Here is a 19,721-nt window from a genome sequence, read left to right on the forward strand (position 1 = left end):
TGACGACGTTTTACTATCACGCTAGCACTTTTTCCGTCAGTTCTTTGCGTTTCCGAATGAACTCCGTATGAAAATCATGTAAACAAACATGGCGCTATCGGAGTGAGGTCCCGGGAATCACACGAACATTCTCATAATATCACGTTATTTTAAAGAAATATGATGATGTATATTGTATATACGAATGTTCTAAAGTATCATCTTATGTTTCTATTCACTCATCCTATCTAATTTATTAATAGCACAAGATCAACACGGAAATTAATCAGACGGAAACACTTATATAGACCTTGTTCCGGAAAGCCTCAAATTCAAACGGAACCCCAGAAATTGACGGAAAAAGTGCTAGTGTGATAGGGCCTTTATTATTTATTAATTTATTATTATTATTTTTTTTTTTACATACGATTTTCCTCTTGTTTCTATCTCACGTGTCACTTCTTTTGCACTGGGCTGCTAGAATGCTTTAGGTGGGGTTAATATCATGAGTGGATTATGTGTGTACAACAAACATGACTTTTAGTTCTGTTTTCTTGTATCGAAATGTAAAGATACATATATCCACGTGTTCTTACCTGTGAATGATTTACCGTGTACGTGTATGTTTGTGTGTGTGTGTGTGTAAATAAATAAAGTGTAAAAAAGGCCGTTAATCCTGTGAAACGTTCTACTTAACCAACTATTGGCTACGTCTCAGGCTCTAAGAAACTAAGAACATGTTTATCCATTAGCGCCTATGTTAAAATTATTCAAACGACCAGCTGGCCTTGGGTCTACGAGTTTCTTGACAACAGTACGCTGGTGTGAGGAATATATATATATATATATATATATATATATATATATATATATATATATATACTGTGTGCGCGTGTGTAAATAGACATACATATATACATACTGCATGTGTATGTATATACATAAATGTATGCGTGTATGTATACATATATATGTATACATATATATACATATATATATATATATATATATATATATATATATATATATATATGTGTGTGTGTGTGTGTGTGTGTGTGTGTGTGGGTTTTAACACTCGCATGTATTTATATAAATATATATATATATATATATATATATATATATATATATATATATTTATGCATATGTATATATATATACATACATATATATGTATACATATACATATGCATACACACACATATACATACATACATACATATATATATATATATATATATATATATATATATATATATATATATATATACACACACACACACACAAACATATACATACACACACGTGTGTATATATATATATATACATATATACATATATACATACATACACACACACACACACACACACACATGTACACACACATATATATATATATATATATATATATATATATATATATATATATATATATGTATGTATATATACATATATATGTATATATACATATGTATACATGTGTGTGTGTGTGTTTGGTATGTGTATCTGGACAGCCATATGCAACATACGCACTACTAGGATGGTGCAAAGAAATGAGATATATTCTTGCAAGAGATATGCTGACACAAGTGATTCTTCTTGAGATCTTTGCAAGCCTTCTTATGCTTGCTGGGAGCTTTGAGACTTTATGAGATAGACAGACAAACGGACAGACACAGACAGACGGGCCGATGTGACGGAGTACATTTCTAAAGATAATTGCTTACCTGTTCGAAAATCAGTTTGGTAATCCCAAACACACACACACATACACACACATACACACACACACACACACACACACACACACACACACACACACACACACACACATATATATATATATATATATATATATATATATATATATATATATATATATATCTTAGTCAAGATTCAACAGAAGCACACATTAAGCATATAACAAGATGACCGAGAGAAAGTTCATGGAGAATCGAATACAGACGATAATGAATATTGACGAAGCAAAAAAAAGTCCTTTCACAATCTCGACCGTTTTGCTTTCGTCATGACATTCTCATCATCATGTACGTGATAAATTGATTCAATGACCTGCTACTAAGCGCTGTTAGTGAATTCACGGCGTCTGTTTATCAAGAGTTCATTCTAAGTCTTGTCATATGACTGATTTATATCGAGCAGAAACCACTGCACAGCGAGAATTAGGCAAATGGCATTTACAGCTTATGCATAATCAGAAGTGAGTAATGTGTTTTCCATGCTCCCTTTCTTCTATTTGCTGTATCTTCTGCTTCGTTAGATTTTTTTTGTAGCTTCTTTTAGTTGAGATAGAGTAAAGAACGATAACAAGCAATTTGTCTTTGTAAAACTCGTTGATGCGTATACTGAATGGGAAGGAATACTAATGTAGTAATATTCAAGATAAAGAAAACAATATTTGCAAGTTGTAGTACCTCATGAAACAAAATATACAGTCTCTGAGTAGTCTTCCTAAAGGTGTCTTACTTCCCTAGGGCCTTAGAAAATCACCAACCAAAGCAACTAATTTATACTCATCAGTCGCGCTCTATAATTGGTCAGAGCATAAGCGGCCGTTGTTGGTGACGTAGATTCGCTTAACCTTCTGGGATAGCCGGCCATGGAAAACCAGTTTGGGATGTTTACAAGCCTCCAGGGTAGGTCACTGTGGTTGCCACACGCTCTCGGCACCTCTCATCTCGTGGAGGTCAGAACCCACCCCTTTTTTGATATAGGTTCTGCTGGTTCTTCTTGGTTGCTGATACATGTTCTGGCGTCAGAATGGTTACTCATAAACTGCGATTATTACAGTGGCTGTGACTTTACGGACCAAAAATGTTTAAAAAGGTGATGATATATTAAATCTACTTATAATTGATAGTTAAACCCTCACAAACCTCAAATGCCTTATTTTTTTATGATTCTAAGGTCATCAACATCATTATATAAATTATGCATAGTACTTCGACAGGCTTGGATATAGATAAGATGTAGCTTATGTACGTAGAAGAGACCAGTATAGGCCAGTTCGACATACCTTTCCTGTTGTAAACTAGGTAGCATATTCGCTTTGTTATACCCACTCATATTTTGCCTACGTGATGATAGCGAAGCTAGGTGCCAAATATCTTCTTGGCGGTGAGCCCCTTGTTTTGTGTTAAACAGGTTTGTTGTTTTGGAGTCTATGACGTCAGAGTTAAAGGATCTCTATAAAGTTGTTTTCTGAACAAGGCAGAATCGCATAAAAACCTATACGTTTAGAAGTTTTCATTTGCTATTGAAGTCTGTTATTTAATTTCACCTTAAAACAACAGGTACGAATACACAGGTTTTCATACAAAGACTCTGCGTTCTGAAATATATAAATGCCATGTATTCATTAACAAGGAGTTATTTTTTCGTATAACGATGGTGTATTTCTATGACTGAGTTCCAAATATAGGAAAATCATTTGACTTTAGAGTGGAGATAAGGGGCACTCTAAACAGAAAGGGGCTTAGTTTATAGCTACCTCGTAACTGTTGTAATAAATTTCAAAGATAGAGTTAATTGCAGAGCTAAGCAGTTTGATGATGCTAGTAAACATTATAATAATGATCTTTAGTGTTGATGTTGATATTTGTGATAATATCAATATCAATGATAATATCAACAAAACAGTGATGACTTGATAATGATAATACTAATGATAAAATAACTACAAATCCATAGTAAAGATAATAATAAGTTGATCGTTACAGTACAGCACCACATAAATAACTGTTCCTCCAATTTTGCAACCAAGAAAAAAGTCAAGTTATGCTTAAAATAACGAAAGAACGAGAAGTTGCACAAAGAAACAAAAATGGAAGCCATATGGAACAAACACAAAGTTAACAATGATAAAAATAGGTCATACACTCTATATTGCACCCTTTCTCCTGACCAGGAAAGTAAGCAGAAAACTCCCTCAAATGCAGCTGAAAAAAAGGAAACAGAATGCAACACAATGTCCTATCTGTCACGTGCAGACAACCACAACGGCACTAGGGCGGGTCTGTCAGTTGTGTAGTTATGTGATCCTGAGACCACTATCATATACGTGACTATTTCTTCGTACTTTCCGCCTTTTGAGAACGAAACGGTGTTAGTTGGTGGTTCGAATCGCCTCGTGGGATTGTGAAGTTCTCGGGGGTTGTAAGATAGGTGTGGGGGGGATGTATATGTAGGTCTATGGATGATGGTTGGGAAGTGTAAATTTTGGGAGGAAAATGATTATTAAAAAAAGAAAGAAAATGTGGTTTGAGATCAGTTGGTGGTGTCTCCTTTCTCTGTGATATTGGCATTCAAAGGTCAGATGCCCAGGAATTGTTTTTTTTTTTATATATATATAAATGGGATTGGTTTTACGTGACTAAAATATTTTTTAAGGTACGCACACGCAAACACTCATACACAAACTCTCTCTCTCTCTCAAACTAGATTCATGCTGATTGAACTATATGGGTATCAAATCATTCCTACCAGAAAAAAAAACATTTTTCGTAAATTTTATGTTGCTAACTTCTGTCTGGCTTCTTGACAAAAAAAAAAAAAAAAAAAAAAAAAAAAATAGTCCCAGACAGGATTTCGTCTTCTCGGAACACAACAGCCGCGTCCCAGACAATGATATTTAGAATGAGGCCAAAGCAACAAACCTCTCTACTGTTTTTTCTTAATTCCACGCCTTGTAATCCTATATTAGATATTCATTTCCGTCACGTCTTTTCCCTCCTTCCTTGGATATTTAATTTAGTGTGATTAACGCGACCAAAGATAAAAACAAAGGAACTATCAAGAGAAGAGAACATTAACCCAGCAGACATCAAAGCTAGTGCCGCCGCCGACCGCAAAAGGCGCTAGCGAGCTCACTGCCAGCCGGTGTTTTCTTTCGTGAATATGTGTAACACATATGCAAAACAAAAGGATAATACCTCTACGACAAAGTAATTGTTTTTTTACGAACATCGAGTGAGATTGAATTCTCTCTTTTTTCTGGAAATATAAAGAAAAATAATTATAAAAAATAGGATAAACAAGCTTTCTTCAGACTATAGATTTAGTATTTACACAATCGAGTGGGTTTTGATTTTCTCTATAAATGATTTAAAGAAAAACTTAAAAGAATGAAACAAGAATAAACAAGCGTTCTTCAGACCTTTGTAGATTTCGTATTTACACAATCGAATGGGATTTGATTCGCTCTCTCTCGTCTGGGAAACAAAAACGCCGACAAAAGGAGATCAAATCCTCTTCCTATGTATTTTTGTATCTGTTCCAGCAATGCATCTGGCTTGTGGCTGTCTTCTGTCTGGGGGAAGGGGATACACCTTCCTCTTAATATCTTCTTACTCCTAAATCTTGTTAAGTGGAAGACCTACAGCGCTAGTGCATGCGTGGACGCGGCGGTGTATGGTTAAAGCACTGTGTCGCGAGGTAGACACACGCCCTTGATCTTTAATGGAGAATGGTTTCATAAAGGGGGAGGAGAGGAGGGTCGAAATTTAGGAGTCTTCGCCCGTACTATGGCTTTGCAGAGCCGCTTTGTTGGAGATGATGACATGTTTAGACGTACGTGCATACATAATGTGTGCGTGCATATATATATATATATATATATATATATATATATATATATATATATATATATATATTTGTGTGTGTGTGTGTGTCCATATATATATACATATATGATTGTAAGTTGACTACGTATATGGACTGTAAGTGATCATATTAAGGTTTCAAAAGACGTCAACACAAGACCACGCCCTCTTCCTTAACAACACCAACTCTTCATAATGAAATAAGACCATTTACCAAAGAAACTAACGTAGCATAACATAACGTCATTCATTCACCAAAGCGGCTCCACACACACACACACGCGCGCGCGCCTACGCCTACCCCACCAGTCTCACCATACTTCTTGACCTTGATTGCGTCACCGTGTATGAAGCCCCATAGTGATGCCTGGAAATGCGTTAGTGTGTACTGGAAGTGGAAGATGCGTCGAGGCTTCATACACGGTGTCTTGGAATTTCTTTGATAGTGGGAAAGTTTATGTCATTTTTTCTTCCTATTTTTTAATGTTTGTATCTTCATCAATTTATTGATTTTTCTTCTACAAGACGGTGTATATATGATCTATGCTTAGATAGTTTTATTATATTTCATATATACATATATATATATGTATATATATATTATATAACATATATGTGTGTGTGTACTATTTTCACACGATTTTGGTTCGTTCTGCATTTGGTGATACAATTTCATATATTCTTTTTTTATGAAATAGATAACTCGTATAGATATTACCTTGCAATGACGTATATTTTAGCGAGACGCATTAGTAACCGAAGTTTGAATTAAAAGTAACATTATACTCTTCCCAGCGATATGTGCATTCTTCTTACATGATATGATCTTTGGAGCGATGCGTCTCCCAGTCAGGAAAGTGCACAACACATAATCATGTATGTGTGAGAATATTCTTTCTTGTCGATGTTTCGTATCCATGTGAATTATCGAAGTAAATACGATCTATTCCTTCAAAAAATAATTATATATCTTATTAGCTGATGTTTCAGTAACTGATTGTTGTCATACCAGGTCAAATTCACTCGGCATTCATTCACTCGAACCGATAGGAAGAGACAGCGAGTATGTCTAAGGAAACAGCCATTCCTACCCTGAAGGATGAACACGAGCTCGGTATCCGTATCTGGTTTCATCCCGGTGATCAAGGTAACTCGATCGGTTAGGCTGCCTCGTATATTCTTCTCTCAAGGCAAATAAGACAATATTTTCACGTCTTAAATCCTATTTTTTTCTTCTCACTCTTTTTCAGGGTGGACACAACCCAGCAGGGAAAGGACCTTTCAAAGCAAAAGTATATTTCACTTATCTTACTTTTCTCATCTCTCTTCATTGTGGTCACAACCAAGCAGGGGACGAACCTTTCAAAGCAGAAGTACATTTCACGATTCCCTTCCCTTTTTTCTTCTTTTACGCTGGACACAGCCCAGCAGGGAAAGGACCTTTCGAAACAAGAGTACATTTCAAAAGTACATTTCCTTTTTTTCTTCTTTTTTCAGGGTGGACACAGCCCAGCAGGGGAAGAACCTCTTGGATTTCGGTGGGATTACTTACACGTCTTACCTCCAACTTCACAAAATCCTCAATGCTCAGACCATGATGTCGACGGAGGATGGGACACCCGTTCACGATGAGCACCTCTTCATCATCATTCATCAAGGTGGGTGCGGAATAGTGGAAGTTCTGAGGGAAATCCTTGATTGCCTGTTACTTTGGAACTGGGGGAGGAGGACAGGGGGGTGGGGAGAATGGACGAAGGAGGATAGAGGTCTTAATGAAAAAGGTGTCAGTGTAGTGGATAGAACAATGTGTCATTACCTGAGTCTCTATTCTAGGAGTATCGTAAGTTGATTTGGAAAGACAAGTTTATTTTGTTTATGTGATATAAATTGATGATACAAATATCTTGCAAAACGATTTAAAGCGACATTGAACAGATAACACAAACGTCATTTGCTAATACAGATATATAGATTACCAACTATGGGATTAAACAGCATATCCAGACATAGAAAAGGCATGTAATAGAATGAACATCTTCACAGTACAAGAGATGGTATTTAACCGGTTTTCTAACATAATCTCCATCAGCATGTATGTCTCACGAAGATATGTTCGAAACAAGCTAAATACATCTTTTGTCTCACAAAGATATATTCGAAACAAAAATACATCTTTTGTATTGCCAAATTATTCATTCCCATTCATACCTTTTTCTACACACCAACATGAATACGGGTTCAGCATATTCAGATCTCAACATCGTCTCCCTCGCCCAACAGCATACGAGCTCTGGTTCAAACAAATCATCTACGAGATCGACTCAGTCAGGGAGATCTTCAGTCAAGAGGAGGTCGACGAACACAAGATGTTGGAGATTGTCAAGAGGATGCAGCGAGTCACCTTGATCCTGAAGGTTAGTTTTTTTTCGTCTTTCTCTCTTTCTTTCGATTTTTTTTTTTGGGGGGGTGGGGGGTGGGGGGGTTGAAGACCATTAAAAATAGTAGCATAAAATGAAACGAGGAGACACACGAACGTAGAAGGAGAAGGAAGAGGAAGAAGAGAAAAAGAAGAAGCAGAGGCACAAGAAATAAAAAGAAGAAAAAGAGGGAGGAGAAAAAAAGAAAGAAAGAAGCAGAAGAAAAAGAAAGAATGAACAACAAGAAGCAGAACGAAAAGAAAAGAAAATAGAAACCAAAATGGCACTGAGCGAGTGAAAAGAACTGATAGTTGATTCGACAAGTACCCCCGACGCGATGAATGAAGTAAGGACGGCAGAGGACGTGCGGTCAGGGCAGGACAAGGAGGAGGAGGAGGAGAAGACATGTCAAAAGTCACGTGTAGGTAAGGCGAGGCAGCCTAGAAGCCCTACAGGGTTGTGTGTTGTGGTTCTGGCAGGGGACGGTAAGCTGGCCCTCCTCCGACGGCGCCAGGGTGAAGTCGGGCCCGGCGGTGTGTTCACGTGACAATGGACATGTTACGCAAATATTGTGTGTGTATTAAGGGTGTACTGTGTGTGCGTCACGCACGGTCGCTCCGTAAATGCACATATTAGCTCGGTATGTACATATACTAAAAACATACTAACCGTGCTACGGAATTTTAGACAAACAACACAGCAGACTAAACAGTAACCGGCGAATGCGCATTTTTAACACGTTAGTCTCCGGCTAGCATTTTTTTTCGCTATATAAGCAAATCCACTGCTGACTTCAGTTCGCTTCGCACAACCATTCATTCAATAAGTTTACAAATAACAACGATAAACCCTTTTCTAAATCCTTGTATCCAGTAAAAGGATCACGAAAGAACCTTGAAGTCATTAGCTTGAAAAACGAATGAAAATAAAACGAGGCTCTTTTACATTAGAAAAAACAACAACAAAGAACGGAAACTTCTACTGCAGACTCAGTGACGTCACTCCAGTCTGCGTTCGCTAATCAGTTAAATCATTGTTATTCCTAACCGTTCCTCAAAATTGTCACGTCACCTTTGCCGCTTTGAGAACGAGTGAGAACGTTACTGCACGTACAGTACTTTCTCGCTTGCAACAATGCAGTTATCCTTACCAAGGTTGTCTCAAGCAGAATCCAATTCACGTGAAAAGTGATAGGCAGCCATTAAAGTCAGAGCTCCGGTCCCACTGAAAAAGGACAGCGCCATCTCTTTCTGTTTTTTCTTGTTCATCTTTCTCTCCTTTTTCTTTTTCTCTTGCTATTTAGAGTAAAGGGGAAAGTAGAGGGAAATCAAGAGTTAAATTTTATAGTTAGTGATAGAGTTCGCATAAGGAAATCGAAGAGAAATTTGAAAATAATAAAAAATGGTAGAACAATTGTACGGGTCCCAGTGGGACACCCAAGAGCACGTACACACACACACGCGCGCACGCATACACACACACACACACACACACACACACACACACACACACACACACACACACACACACACACACACACACACACACACACACACACACACACATACACAGTTAGTTTGTACAATCAAAAGTGAATGTTAGGATTCATGATTCAAATTACAGTAACAACAGTAACAGTAATAGCAACAACAGCAACAGAAATAAGAATCACCACCACTACCACCTCAACCACCATCACTACCTCCTCCTCCACCTCTACCACCACCTCCACCACCATCACCACCTCCACCACCACCTCCACCACCACCTCCACCTCCACCTCCACCTCCACCACCACCACCACCACCACCACCACCACCACCACCACCACTACCTCTTCCTCCTCATCCTCCACCACCAACACCACCTCCTTCTCCACCTCCACCACCACCACCAACTCAACCACCACCTCCTCCGCATCCTCCTCCACCACCACCATCACCACCTCCTTCTCCACCTCCACCACCACCATCACCACCACCTCTTTCTCCACATCCACCACAACCTCCACCACCACCACTACCTCCACCACCACCTCCACCACCACCTCCTACACCACCACCACCACCACCTCCTACACCACCACCACCACCACACCTTCACCCACACTGCTACACACTACCGACATATCCCTCCCCAGAAAACATATAACAGAGACAAGATAGTGCTAAATATTGACTGAATTTTTACATACGTAATCGTGCGTGAGACTAGGCGCATATCCTACACAAACACACAGTCGACCCATTCTGAAGCTCTCTGCCTCCTTTGGGAACCATTGAAGACATGAGCAATTTCTCCGCGCTGCCCAGAACCTCTGCTTATGCTTCTCTGTTGGCCTTTTCTGTCTGTTTCTCTCTGTCTTTTCTTTCTCTGTTTCTCTCTGTCCTTTCTGGTTCTTCATAATCTCTGCTTATGCTTCTCTGGTGGCTTTTTCTGTCTCTTTCTCTTTGTCTTTTCTTTCTCTGTTTCTCTCTGTCCGTTCTGGTTCTTCTTACCCACTGCTTATGCTTCTCTGTTGGCCTTTTCTGTCTGTTTCTCTCTCTTTTCTTTCTGTTTTCCTCTATCCTTTCTGGCTCTCTCTTTTGTCTGTTGGCTTTTCCTTTCTTTCTCTCTATTCTGTTTGTATTTTTGGTTTAAATCTCCTGTGTTTGCTTGTTTCTCGTTCGATCTGTATTTTCTGTTTGTTTCTTTTTTCTATTTTTCTGTTTGTGTTTCTCTTTATCTCTCATATGTTTTGTCCGTCTCACCCCCCCCCCCCTTCTCTCTCTCTCTTTGTCTCTCTCTATCTCTCTCTCTCTCTGTCTCTCTGTCTCTCTCTCTCTCTCTCTCTCTCTCTCTCTCTCTCTCTCTCTCTCTCTCTCTCTCTCTCTCTCTCTCTCTCTCTCTCTCTCTCTCTCTCTCTCTCTCTCTCTCGCTTTTGCTCTCGCTCTCTCTCCCTCACCCTCACCCTCACCCTCACCCTCTCCCTCTCCCTCTCCCTCTCCCTCCCTCCCTCTCTCTCCTTGTATGCGCGTACGTGCACAACCACATGCATGTATCCATGTACGTGTGCAAATCCATGTGTGTATGTTAGGCAAGCAATTCATTAATTAAGCAATAAATCAATAAAATCATTCTCTAGGCTGCTCTTAGACAGGAAGTTATTGACCTGTGTCGCCAGGAAAACATGACCTAATATAGATTAAAGGTCCGGCTCATAAAGTCGGTTTTGTAAGGGGAAAGAGTTCGTGCATTTGTTTGTTGTGTAGTTGTTGAGTTTGAAATGTCCTTGTTGTATGGATAACAGTTTGTTTGTTTGAGTTTCGATCTTTGTGAGAACGGGTTGGTTAGTTTTTTTTTTTTTTTTTTTTTTTTTTTGTCGGTTAAAATTTCGTTTGTTTTCAGATAGTTATTCATGCACTTCATCATCACCATTACTATGGCCATTTTCATCACCATTATTACCATTAGCATCGTCATTATCATCACCATTATCATTATCATTATTATTATCGTACTTATTATCATCGTTATCGGTATCATACTAATAATGATGATAATAATAATAATAATAATAATTATTATTATTATTGTTATTATTATTATTATTATTACCATTATTGTTATTATAGTTGTAGTTGTTGCATTTATTATTATTACTATATTACCATTACAATTATAAGTATAATCACTACTAAGATTGATGACCTCAGTAAAACACCACATAAACTTTACATAAAAAAAATGCTTGCTAAAAAATGAAAACATTATTGTCACGCTTAAGTAGGCTTCCATTGAATGACGTCTGTTTCAACTCCCCGTCTTGGTGTCTTTCAGCTGTGTGTCGACCAGTTCCTCATCCTGGAGACTATGACGCCTCTCGACTTCATTGAATTCCGTAACTACTTGTCCCCGGCTTCAGGCTTCCAGAGTTATCAGTTCAGATTGCTCGAGAACAAGGTTGGACTTCGAGGGGTAAGTTTCAAGGGCGAGGTAGGCCTATGTATTGTTTTTCGGTGTGTGGTGTTTTTTTTTTTTTTTTTTTTTTGGGGGGGGGAGGGTATTGGGGTGTGGATTGATATGGTGGTTTGTTTGACTTTGTTTTTTTAATAGTTTGAATGTCTTTTTGTCCTGTCTCTCTCTCTCTCTTTCTTTCTCGCTCTCTCTCTCTCTCTCTCTGTCTCTCTCTCTCTCTCTCTCTCTCTGTCTCTCTGTCTGTCTCTCTCTCTCTCTCTCTCTCTCTCTCTCTCTCTCTCTCTCTCTCTCTGTGTGTGTGTGTGTGTGTGTGTGTGTGTGTGTGTTAGTGTGTTTTCAGCAGCTTTATTCTCTCCCTCTCTCAACCTCTTTGGCGATCTACATTCTACATTTTTCCCGTGCCTTTCACAACACTTGAGTACCAACCCTTTCCAACACGTCCTCATAACCCACAGGATCTCCGCGTAAGATACAACCAAGAGAACTACATGAAGGTGTTTGGAGACGAGCCTGAAGTCTGCAAAAACATCATGAAGTCCGAGGAGGAACCTTCCCTTCAGAACCTCGTCAGTCGCTGGTTGGAGCGCACACCGGGGCTCGAGGAAAAGGGCTTCAACTTCTGGAACAAATATAAAATGGCCGTCGATAGCATTTTGACGCAGGAGTACCGGGAGGCTGAGGTAAGCTCTGTCTTGTTTGTTATTGTTTTTTGTTTTTTTTCTAGGGTAGACATTTTTGGGGATATGGGCAGGGGGATTCCCATTAGTGGTATGGTACAGGGAACGCCATGTTGAATTATGGCGATAGCGATGTTTTAGAAGGTCTTTACGGCTACAGTCATTCTCATGAAGCGACAAAAACAATCGCTCTCACTCACAGACTCAAAATGAGCGTTGTTTTACCTAACATCTAACGTATTCCTGCATCACAGTCCTGGTAACTGACACCATTGCCCTTGTCCCTAACAAAAGCGTCCATGACCTTAACAGAATCGTCCATGATCCCTAACAAAAGCGTCCATGTCCCTAACAGAATCTCCCATGTCGTTAACAAAATATCGTCTATGTCCCTAACAAAATATCGTCCATGTCCCTAACAGAATCTCCCATGTCGTTAACAAAAACTCGTCCATGTCTCTAACAAAAGCGTCCATGTCCCTAACACTCCCATCTCCTTTCCACCCAGACCGAAGAATGCGAGACCTTACGGAGCCACCTCATCGACCAAAACAAAAAGAGGCGAGAGCTCTTCGACAGCATCTTCGACTCGAGGATCCACAACGCACTCATGGCCCGCGGAGAGCGACGTCTCACGCACCGGGCCATGCAGGGAGCTCTCATGATTTCCTTGTACAGGGAGGAATCGCGCTTCAACCAGCCTCACCAGCTCCTCCAGCTCCTCATGGATGTTGATTCGCTCATGACCAAGTGGCGATGTAAGTTGAGTCTTTGTGTGTATGTATGTGTGTGTGTGTGTGTGTGTGTGTTGTCAGCAGCTTTTGCAAAATGAATGGATTGTCGTTAAAAGAATAGAAGTGGTGTTGATAAACTGAGGTTGATAAAGTACCTTGCAACATGAATATACATGTAGAAATATTATTAAGGCAGATGCGAAATTCGTGGGAGAAATTTATTACATTTAAAGTTTTTATTCCTTCGCTCTTTTGATTGATATGATTAGGAATGATTAGGAACACAAGTAATTCCAGAAACAGTTACTACATTGCCCAGTGCTATTTTTTTAATGTTAGGGGGAAAATACCTTCGTAAACATTGTTATTCTTCCTTCCTTTTAATTTATCAGATCATAAGTACCAGGAGTTTCAAAATTAGTAATCTGCACTACCTCCGGGCAATCTTCTATGTGTAAAATCTTTTTACAGACAGCCACGTGATGTTGGTACAGAGGATGATTGGGTCACAGCAGATCGGCACAGGTGGTTCGTCAGGCTACCAGTACTTGCGCTCCACCCTTAGGTACGTGTTGACTGTGTAGTGCAGTGGGTAACGTGCTGGTCTTGCGCTCTTGCTGACCTACGTTCGATCCTGCGCGCTGCCAGTGGATGGTAACCCCGACCATTCCTTGCACACAGGGGGAGAGTTAGAAGCAAAATAAAACAGATACTATGGCATAGCAGAGAATATAGCTAAATCTATACATTGGTGATTTCGTATGAACAGTCATTCGTAACACGCTGATGTTAGGTCTATGCTTTTTCTTTTCTTGGTACTATGTCATTCGTCAAACCATGATATTAGGTCTACATTTTTCCTGGTACCTATGTCATTCGTAACACTAAGGTAATAGGTCTAAAAGTTTGTTTGTTTTTCTTGTTATTATGCCATCCTTTATTCAGTGGAATTGGGTGTGAATTTTGCTTTTTTCTTGGTTCTGTTATACCTTTGTAATGAAATATTTTTAGTGAATGTAAGCTGTAACTTCTTTGAGTACAACATGATGCTATACTGAGTAGGATTATTAAATAACAGCATATTACTTAGTATATTCCATCACAATACTATTCAGTCCTTTGTCAAATTACTTTATATTTTTTGATCTTATGCTTTTAATAATTTGTGTCCTTGCCCATCACATCACAAACCCTAACTCACACAAATCCCTTTCATCAACCTGCCAGTGATCGTTACAAGGTGTTCATCGATCTGTTCAACCTGAGCACCTTCTTGCTGCCAAGAAACTGCATCCCGCCCTTAACACGCCAGATGAAGAACCGCCTCAGCATCATGGAGGAGGAACAGAAGGAGGAGGAGAGCAAAGTCACTTCTTCAGCGTTGCACTCGACTGCGAAAGCCCCCATTCCTCCTTCGGACTCCCCGTGTCCTCGAGAGAACGGAGAGGAAAAGGCGTCATCAGACAGTGACTTAGAAAAGAGTTTGGAAAATAGTATGGAAAGGTCCTGTGAAGCTTCGATGTAGAAGGGGGAAATGGCAACGGTATTGTTAGGAATTTTACATAGATGCGCTGTAGTGTTAGTTGGATATTGTTGGATCTGTCTTTGGCAGTTCCTCTTTTTTTTCTTTCTTTGAGTCATTCCTTGAGAACTTGCTGTCTGAATAATGTGATAATGGTACATAAACACCTTTCCAATGGTTTTGGCATGGTACAAATGTCCATTTCATTTTGTGAAAATGGATAATGTTTATTTGACTTCGATATGTACATGCATTTTATATATATATTGCATTAGCTACAGTAACATAAGGTTCTATTTGTTTAAAGGCAGTTGCTGTGGTGCTCTTTTATTTCGCATTCATTTCATGCATTTCATTTTGATAAGCTGTCAGTAATGGTATGAAATTAGGGTATTTGACAAAATGTGTCACAGTTACAAAAGTGTGGCTATAACTAATATCAAATTAGCTAGTACTTTAAGTCTTGTGAAAAATACTCAATATTGCTTTTAAAAAGTGTCTAAATATCTGATATTGGGAATTCTCTTACAAATACAAGATTATGTCATCTTTCAAGTGGGTATTTCTGATAAAGCTTATATGTATTTCTTACTTTATTGTATGTTTTATGTTTTAGCATATAAGTTAAGACCATATATTTTCAGAAAACATAAACGTCAGACTGCTGTATAGATATGTAGTGAATGACCATTTTAATAAAAAAGAAGATATTTTTGCTCATGAAAATGGCTCCCTTAAATACAAGAAGGACCCAGTCCAAACTGTATTATCAGTATATACGTGTTTGAGGTTTTGTTGGCATTTGCCAGAACGCAGAGGGTGTGGTAATATAATGGTACAACGCCATCATACTGGCCTTCAGACTGAATTTTCCATTACAAATCACATCAGGTAGATTTGCATAGGACACAGTCAACGTAACTTGACTATGTCCAATCTCAAGAGAGAAAAGGTAGGTAGCCTACTTTGATTCACTGATTCTTTTGTGAAAATAAAAAAATTCTTGCAGGCAGCAAATTTCAACAATAAAAAGTTAAAATAACTTATTAAATACAAAAACTATGTAAATACATTTTCTTCCATTACAAAAAAGATTTGATGAATCGGAGTGTCCAGATCTCGGAAGAGTTGCTAATTTTTCAAATTTTCCCCGAGATTAGACACATCGCATGAAATGAAAGTCCCATATATAGCGAGTTTGTTCTAAATATTTGCCTGAAGTTCAAGTGCATTTTCAAAAAAATCAGATCGCCCTTATTCTATATATTCAAATACTTTCTCGTATTAATACTCGTGTCTCAAGGTATTTTATGTTAGATTATGAGATATTGCTACCTGCAAGAACATTTTTTGTACAAGAAAATTCGAAGTTAGGAAAAAAAATATACAATAGAAACTCCACACAAGGTTCTATATTATTTTATTACTATTATTATTATTTTTCAGATTATAAGTATTATATGGTTGGGTGATTGAATAGTATCATAACTTTTTTTTGCATAATTACCAACATTATTTATGATTATGATTCGCATTGTATTGAACATAACTTAATTCCAAGATAGTTTAGCCACAGATATTTAAGAAAAAACATCAATCATCTCTTTTAAGCATCTAGTTTGTCACAGATTTATTAGTCTCATTTTCTTTCATTTTCTTCTATCATCAGAATAAACTTAGCCTTATTTTGCTTATAGTTTTTGTTGTTGTTGTTCTACTATAAATTGTTGCACATGTTATACTTATTCACTTGGATAGCATATTTTAGGAGCATTTTTATTTCTGTAAGTCATAATATAATTGAGAAAACCGACAGTTCTGTAAGTGGCATCTGCTCCATTCCTTGTGCATTTTATGGACATCACAAAAAAAATCAATACGACACAAAATAGTCTATTGGTACATGTATACAAGGCAGAAAGATAATGACAGAAGATAGGGCATGGGCCATTTCTGGTACTATATATATATATATATATATATATATATATATATATATATATATATATATATATATATATATATATATGTGTGTGTGTGTGTGTGTGTGTGTGTGTGTGTGTGTGTGTGTGTGTGTGCGTATACATACATACATATATATATATATATATATATATATATATATATATATATATATATATATATATATATATATATATATAATGTATATATGTGTATGTGTACATATATGTCTATATATATGTATGTATATGTATATATATATATATATATATATATATATATATATATATATATATATAGATAGATAGATAGATAGATAGACAGATAGACACACATGCGTGTATATATATTATGTATATATATATATATATATATATATATATATATATATATATATATATATGTGTGTGTGTGTGTGTGTGTGTGTGTGTGTGTGTGTGTGTGTGTGTGTGTGTGTGTGTGTGTCTGATATGGGTATGATATCAAGGTAATTCACAGTATACAAAAGAAAAAGAAATGCTTTCTCAAGGGTAATGCCATATCTCCACCAAAACATACAGCATAAAAATACAGAGCTATGGTTATTTTCCTTCTTTTTCAACCTCCATAATGAAATAACTGCTAGTGCATTTGCATCCCAATAGGCAAACTTCCAATGCAGATCAGTGCATCTGCATTGGCCCACGAAGGTTTTACAGGGATATATATATATATATATATATATATATATATATATATATTGTTAGCACTCTTTTGTAGTATTTGTAATAGTTCAGCTTCTCCTTTGTATCCATGCTGTAATTGGTAACTAAGGCATTCTTTCACTGGTCTTCTTTGTGGTTTTACGTTCATTTGACTTAATTAAAGCTATCAGCACTGCCAACACTGTAGAAGAGCTCATGTACAGATATTTGTGGCTCAATAAAACTCGCCAGAGACAAGAACAGAATGTAGTTAAAATAATGAGTTCTGTAGAGGAGGTACTTTGCCGTGTTCAAAGTGATCTCTGAGGCTAAAGGGTCATATATTCAAGAACTCCATTATTTTTGTAGTATGAAGAATAAGAACATTTATTTGATCATTTATTTGTTTGCATATTATCTGACTAAGACTTCTGGTGAAAAAGACATTCCTTGTAAAACAAAGACTGCCATGTCCTCTTATGAAATAGGTTAAATTTTATTTTTCATTTCAACAGTCTTGCCACTTTTTTCAGAGCTAATGTTAGTTTTTGCATTTATTTAACCTTTATTGGGGATGATTTTTGAATTATATATACCGTATTTGCCGGTTTATGAGATACAAATTTTAGTTTCAAATGCATGCAACAAGTATCCTGCGTCCATTTATTCGAATCACTGAAACTAAGGCCAAGGTCTAAATGCTTAAAATGTAAAGCTGGAGTGAACTGTGGTAATAAACATTAGTATTCAGTTTGCCTTACAAATATTAGTACTATGACACAATTTACATCAAGCAAAAAGAAATATTGAAGACAGAAAAGAATGGCAATATTTAAGGGTGTATTATGACGAAAATTCAGTATATTTATTCATTATAGTAGGATGACCATGGTGAACTTTTATATGAAGCCTTGATTTCCCATTATTTTATTGTTACGCTTTTGGTGCTGTCAACGTTTTCTTAACATTCTTAAATTAGTTTTTTTTCCGAACCAAATCACAGTTTCGCCATGTTGATTTTATGTTCAGTTACTTGGCTGTGGGTATGAATTCTGTTTCGATAACAAAATTTTCTTTTCACGAGCGAAAGAATTGTTCTGTCTGAGATATCATTAATGCATTTGTTGTATCACTAACCGTAGCGGATATACCAAGAATAGTGAATGACCATAGGAAAGTCACAGGAAAATAAAGATCTGTTGCCATTGGATTTGTGTTATCAAATGCAATAAAGATTTCAGATTTTGCTCTTTTTTCGAAACCATCAAAATAATTAGTAAATTTTGCTGAATTTTGCAAGATTTCTGGCTGTCAGTTTCGCCAAGGCCATCTCAATATATATATATATATATATATATATATATATATATATATATATATATATATATATATATATATATATTACATTTTTTTTTGGGGGGGGGATTAAAGTATTTTTGAAAAAGTAATACATTATTTTTTGTCGTTTTTCTATGAAGGCTTACTATAAGCTTGTTTTCTTTTTTGATAATGATTAAAACATTTATGAATAGTTTTTATAAATGAACTTAACAGCTAGGTCAGACTATGTAAGTTTTTTTTATTCTTTTCTTTTCATATTATTATCTTTTTTGTTTGTTTGTTTGTCATGTAAAAAATATTAATCGCAGACTGATTTTTGGTTTTACTAAAGTATTTGTTTTAGCTTTTCTTGCTTATTCTTTATTTTTACCTTTTACTATTTTTACTGAAATGTTTCTTTTTATGTAAACAATAGACATTGTATGAAATTATACATATTTGACAACAAGTAAATGAAATAATTTTGAATATATATATGTATATATATGATAGAATTTACTATATGAATTGATTAATTTTATGTCAAAAATAGGAGTGCATTTCATATCTAAATTTGTATCTCATATACCGTCAACTATGGTATATATACATGTGTTTACTTATATACAGATACATATTATATTTGTTGTAGATATATGTATGTATGTATTTTCGTGTGCATGTGTATATATGTGCTACTCCGGTCCATCTTTCCATTCCTGCTGCCGAGTCCTTACAAGTTCCTGCGATCGAACGGCCATCCTACAGTGCTATGTATAATTCTTGCATAAACGATGATAATACTTGCAAAAACACAGTAAATAACAATAACGTTAATACTACCAATAA

General features: G+C 36.8%; 1 protein-coding gene across 1 annotated transcript in view; it reads left to right on the forward strand.

Moving 5' to 3' along the window:
- Window positions 1–15,622, forward strand: part of v (Tryptophan 2,3-dioxygenase vermilion) — a 36,610-nt gene extending 20,988 nt beyond the window's left edge. The window contains exons 2-8 of the mRNA XM_027352886.2: window positions 7,098–7,258; window positions 7,881–8,014; window positions 11,837–11,974; window positions 12,430–12,654; window positions 13,160–13,409; window positions 13,857–13,950; window positions 14,613–15,622. Of these exons, the coding sequence (XP_027208687.1) occupies window positions 7,098–7,258; window positions 7,881–8,014; window positions 11,837–11,974; window positions 12,430–12,654; window positions 13,160–13,409; window positions 13,857–13,950; window positions 14,613–14,910 (1,300 nt within the window). The 3' untranslated portion in view covers window positions 14,911–15,622. The remainder of the gene's footprint in view (window positions 1–7,097; window positions 7,259–7,880; window positions 8,015–11,836; window positions 11,975–12,429; window positions 12,655–13,159; window positions 13,410–13,856; window positions 13,951–14,612) is intronic.
- Window positions 15,623–19,721: the final 4,099 nt, after the last annotated feature.

Source organism: Penaeus vannamei, chromosome 2 (assembly GCF_042767895.1).
Source record: "Penaeus vannamei isolate JL-2024 chromosome 2, ASM4276789v1, whole genome shotgun sequence".
NCBI classification, from domain to species: domain Eukaryota; kingdom Metazoa; phylum Arthropoda; class Malacostraca; order Decapoda; family Penaeidae; genus Penaeus; species Penaeus vannamei.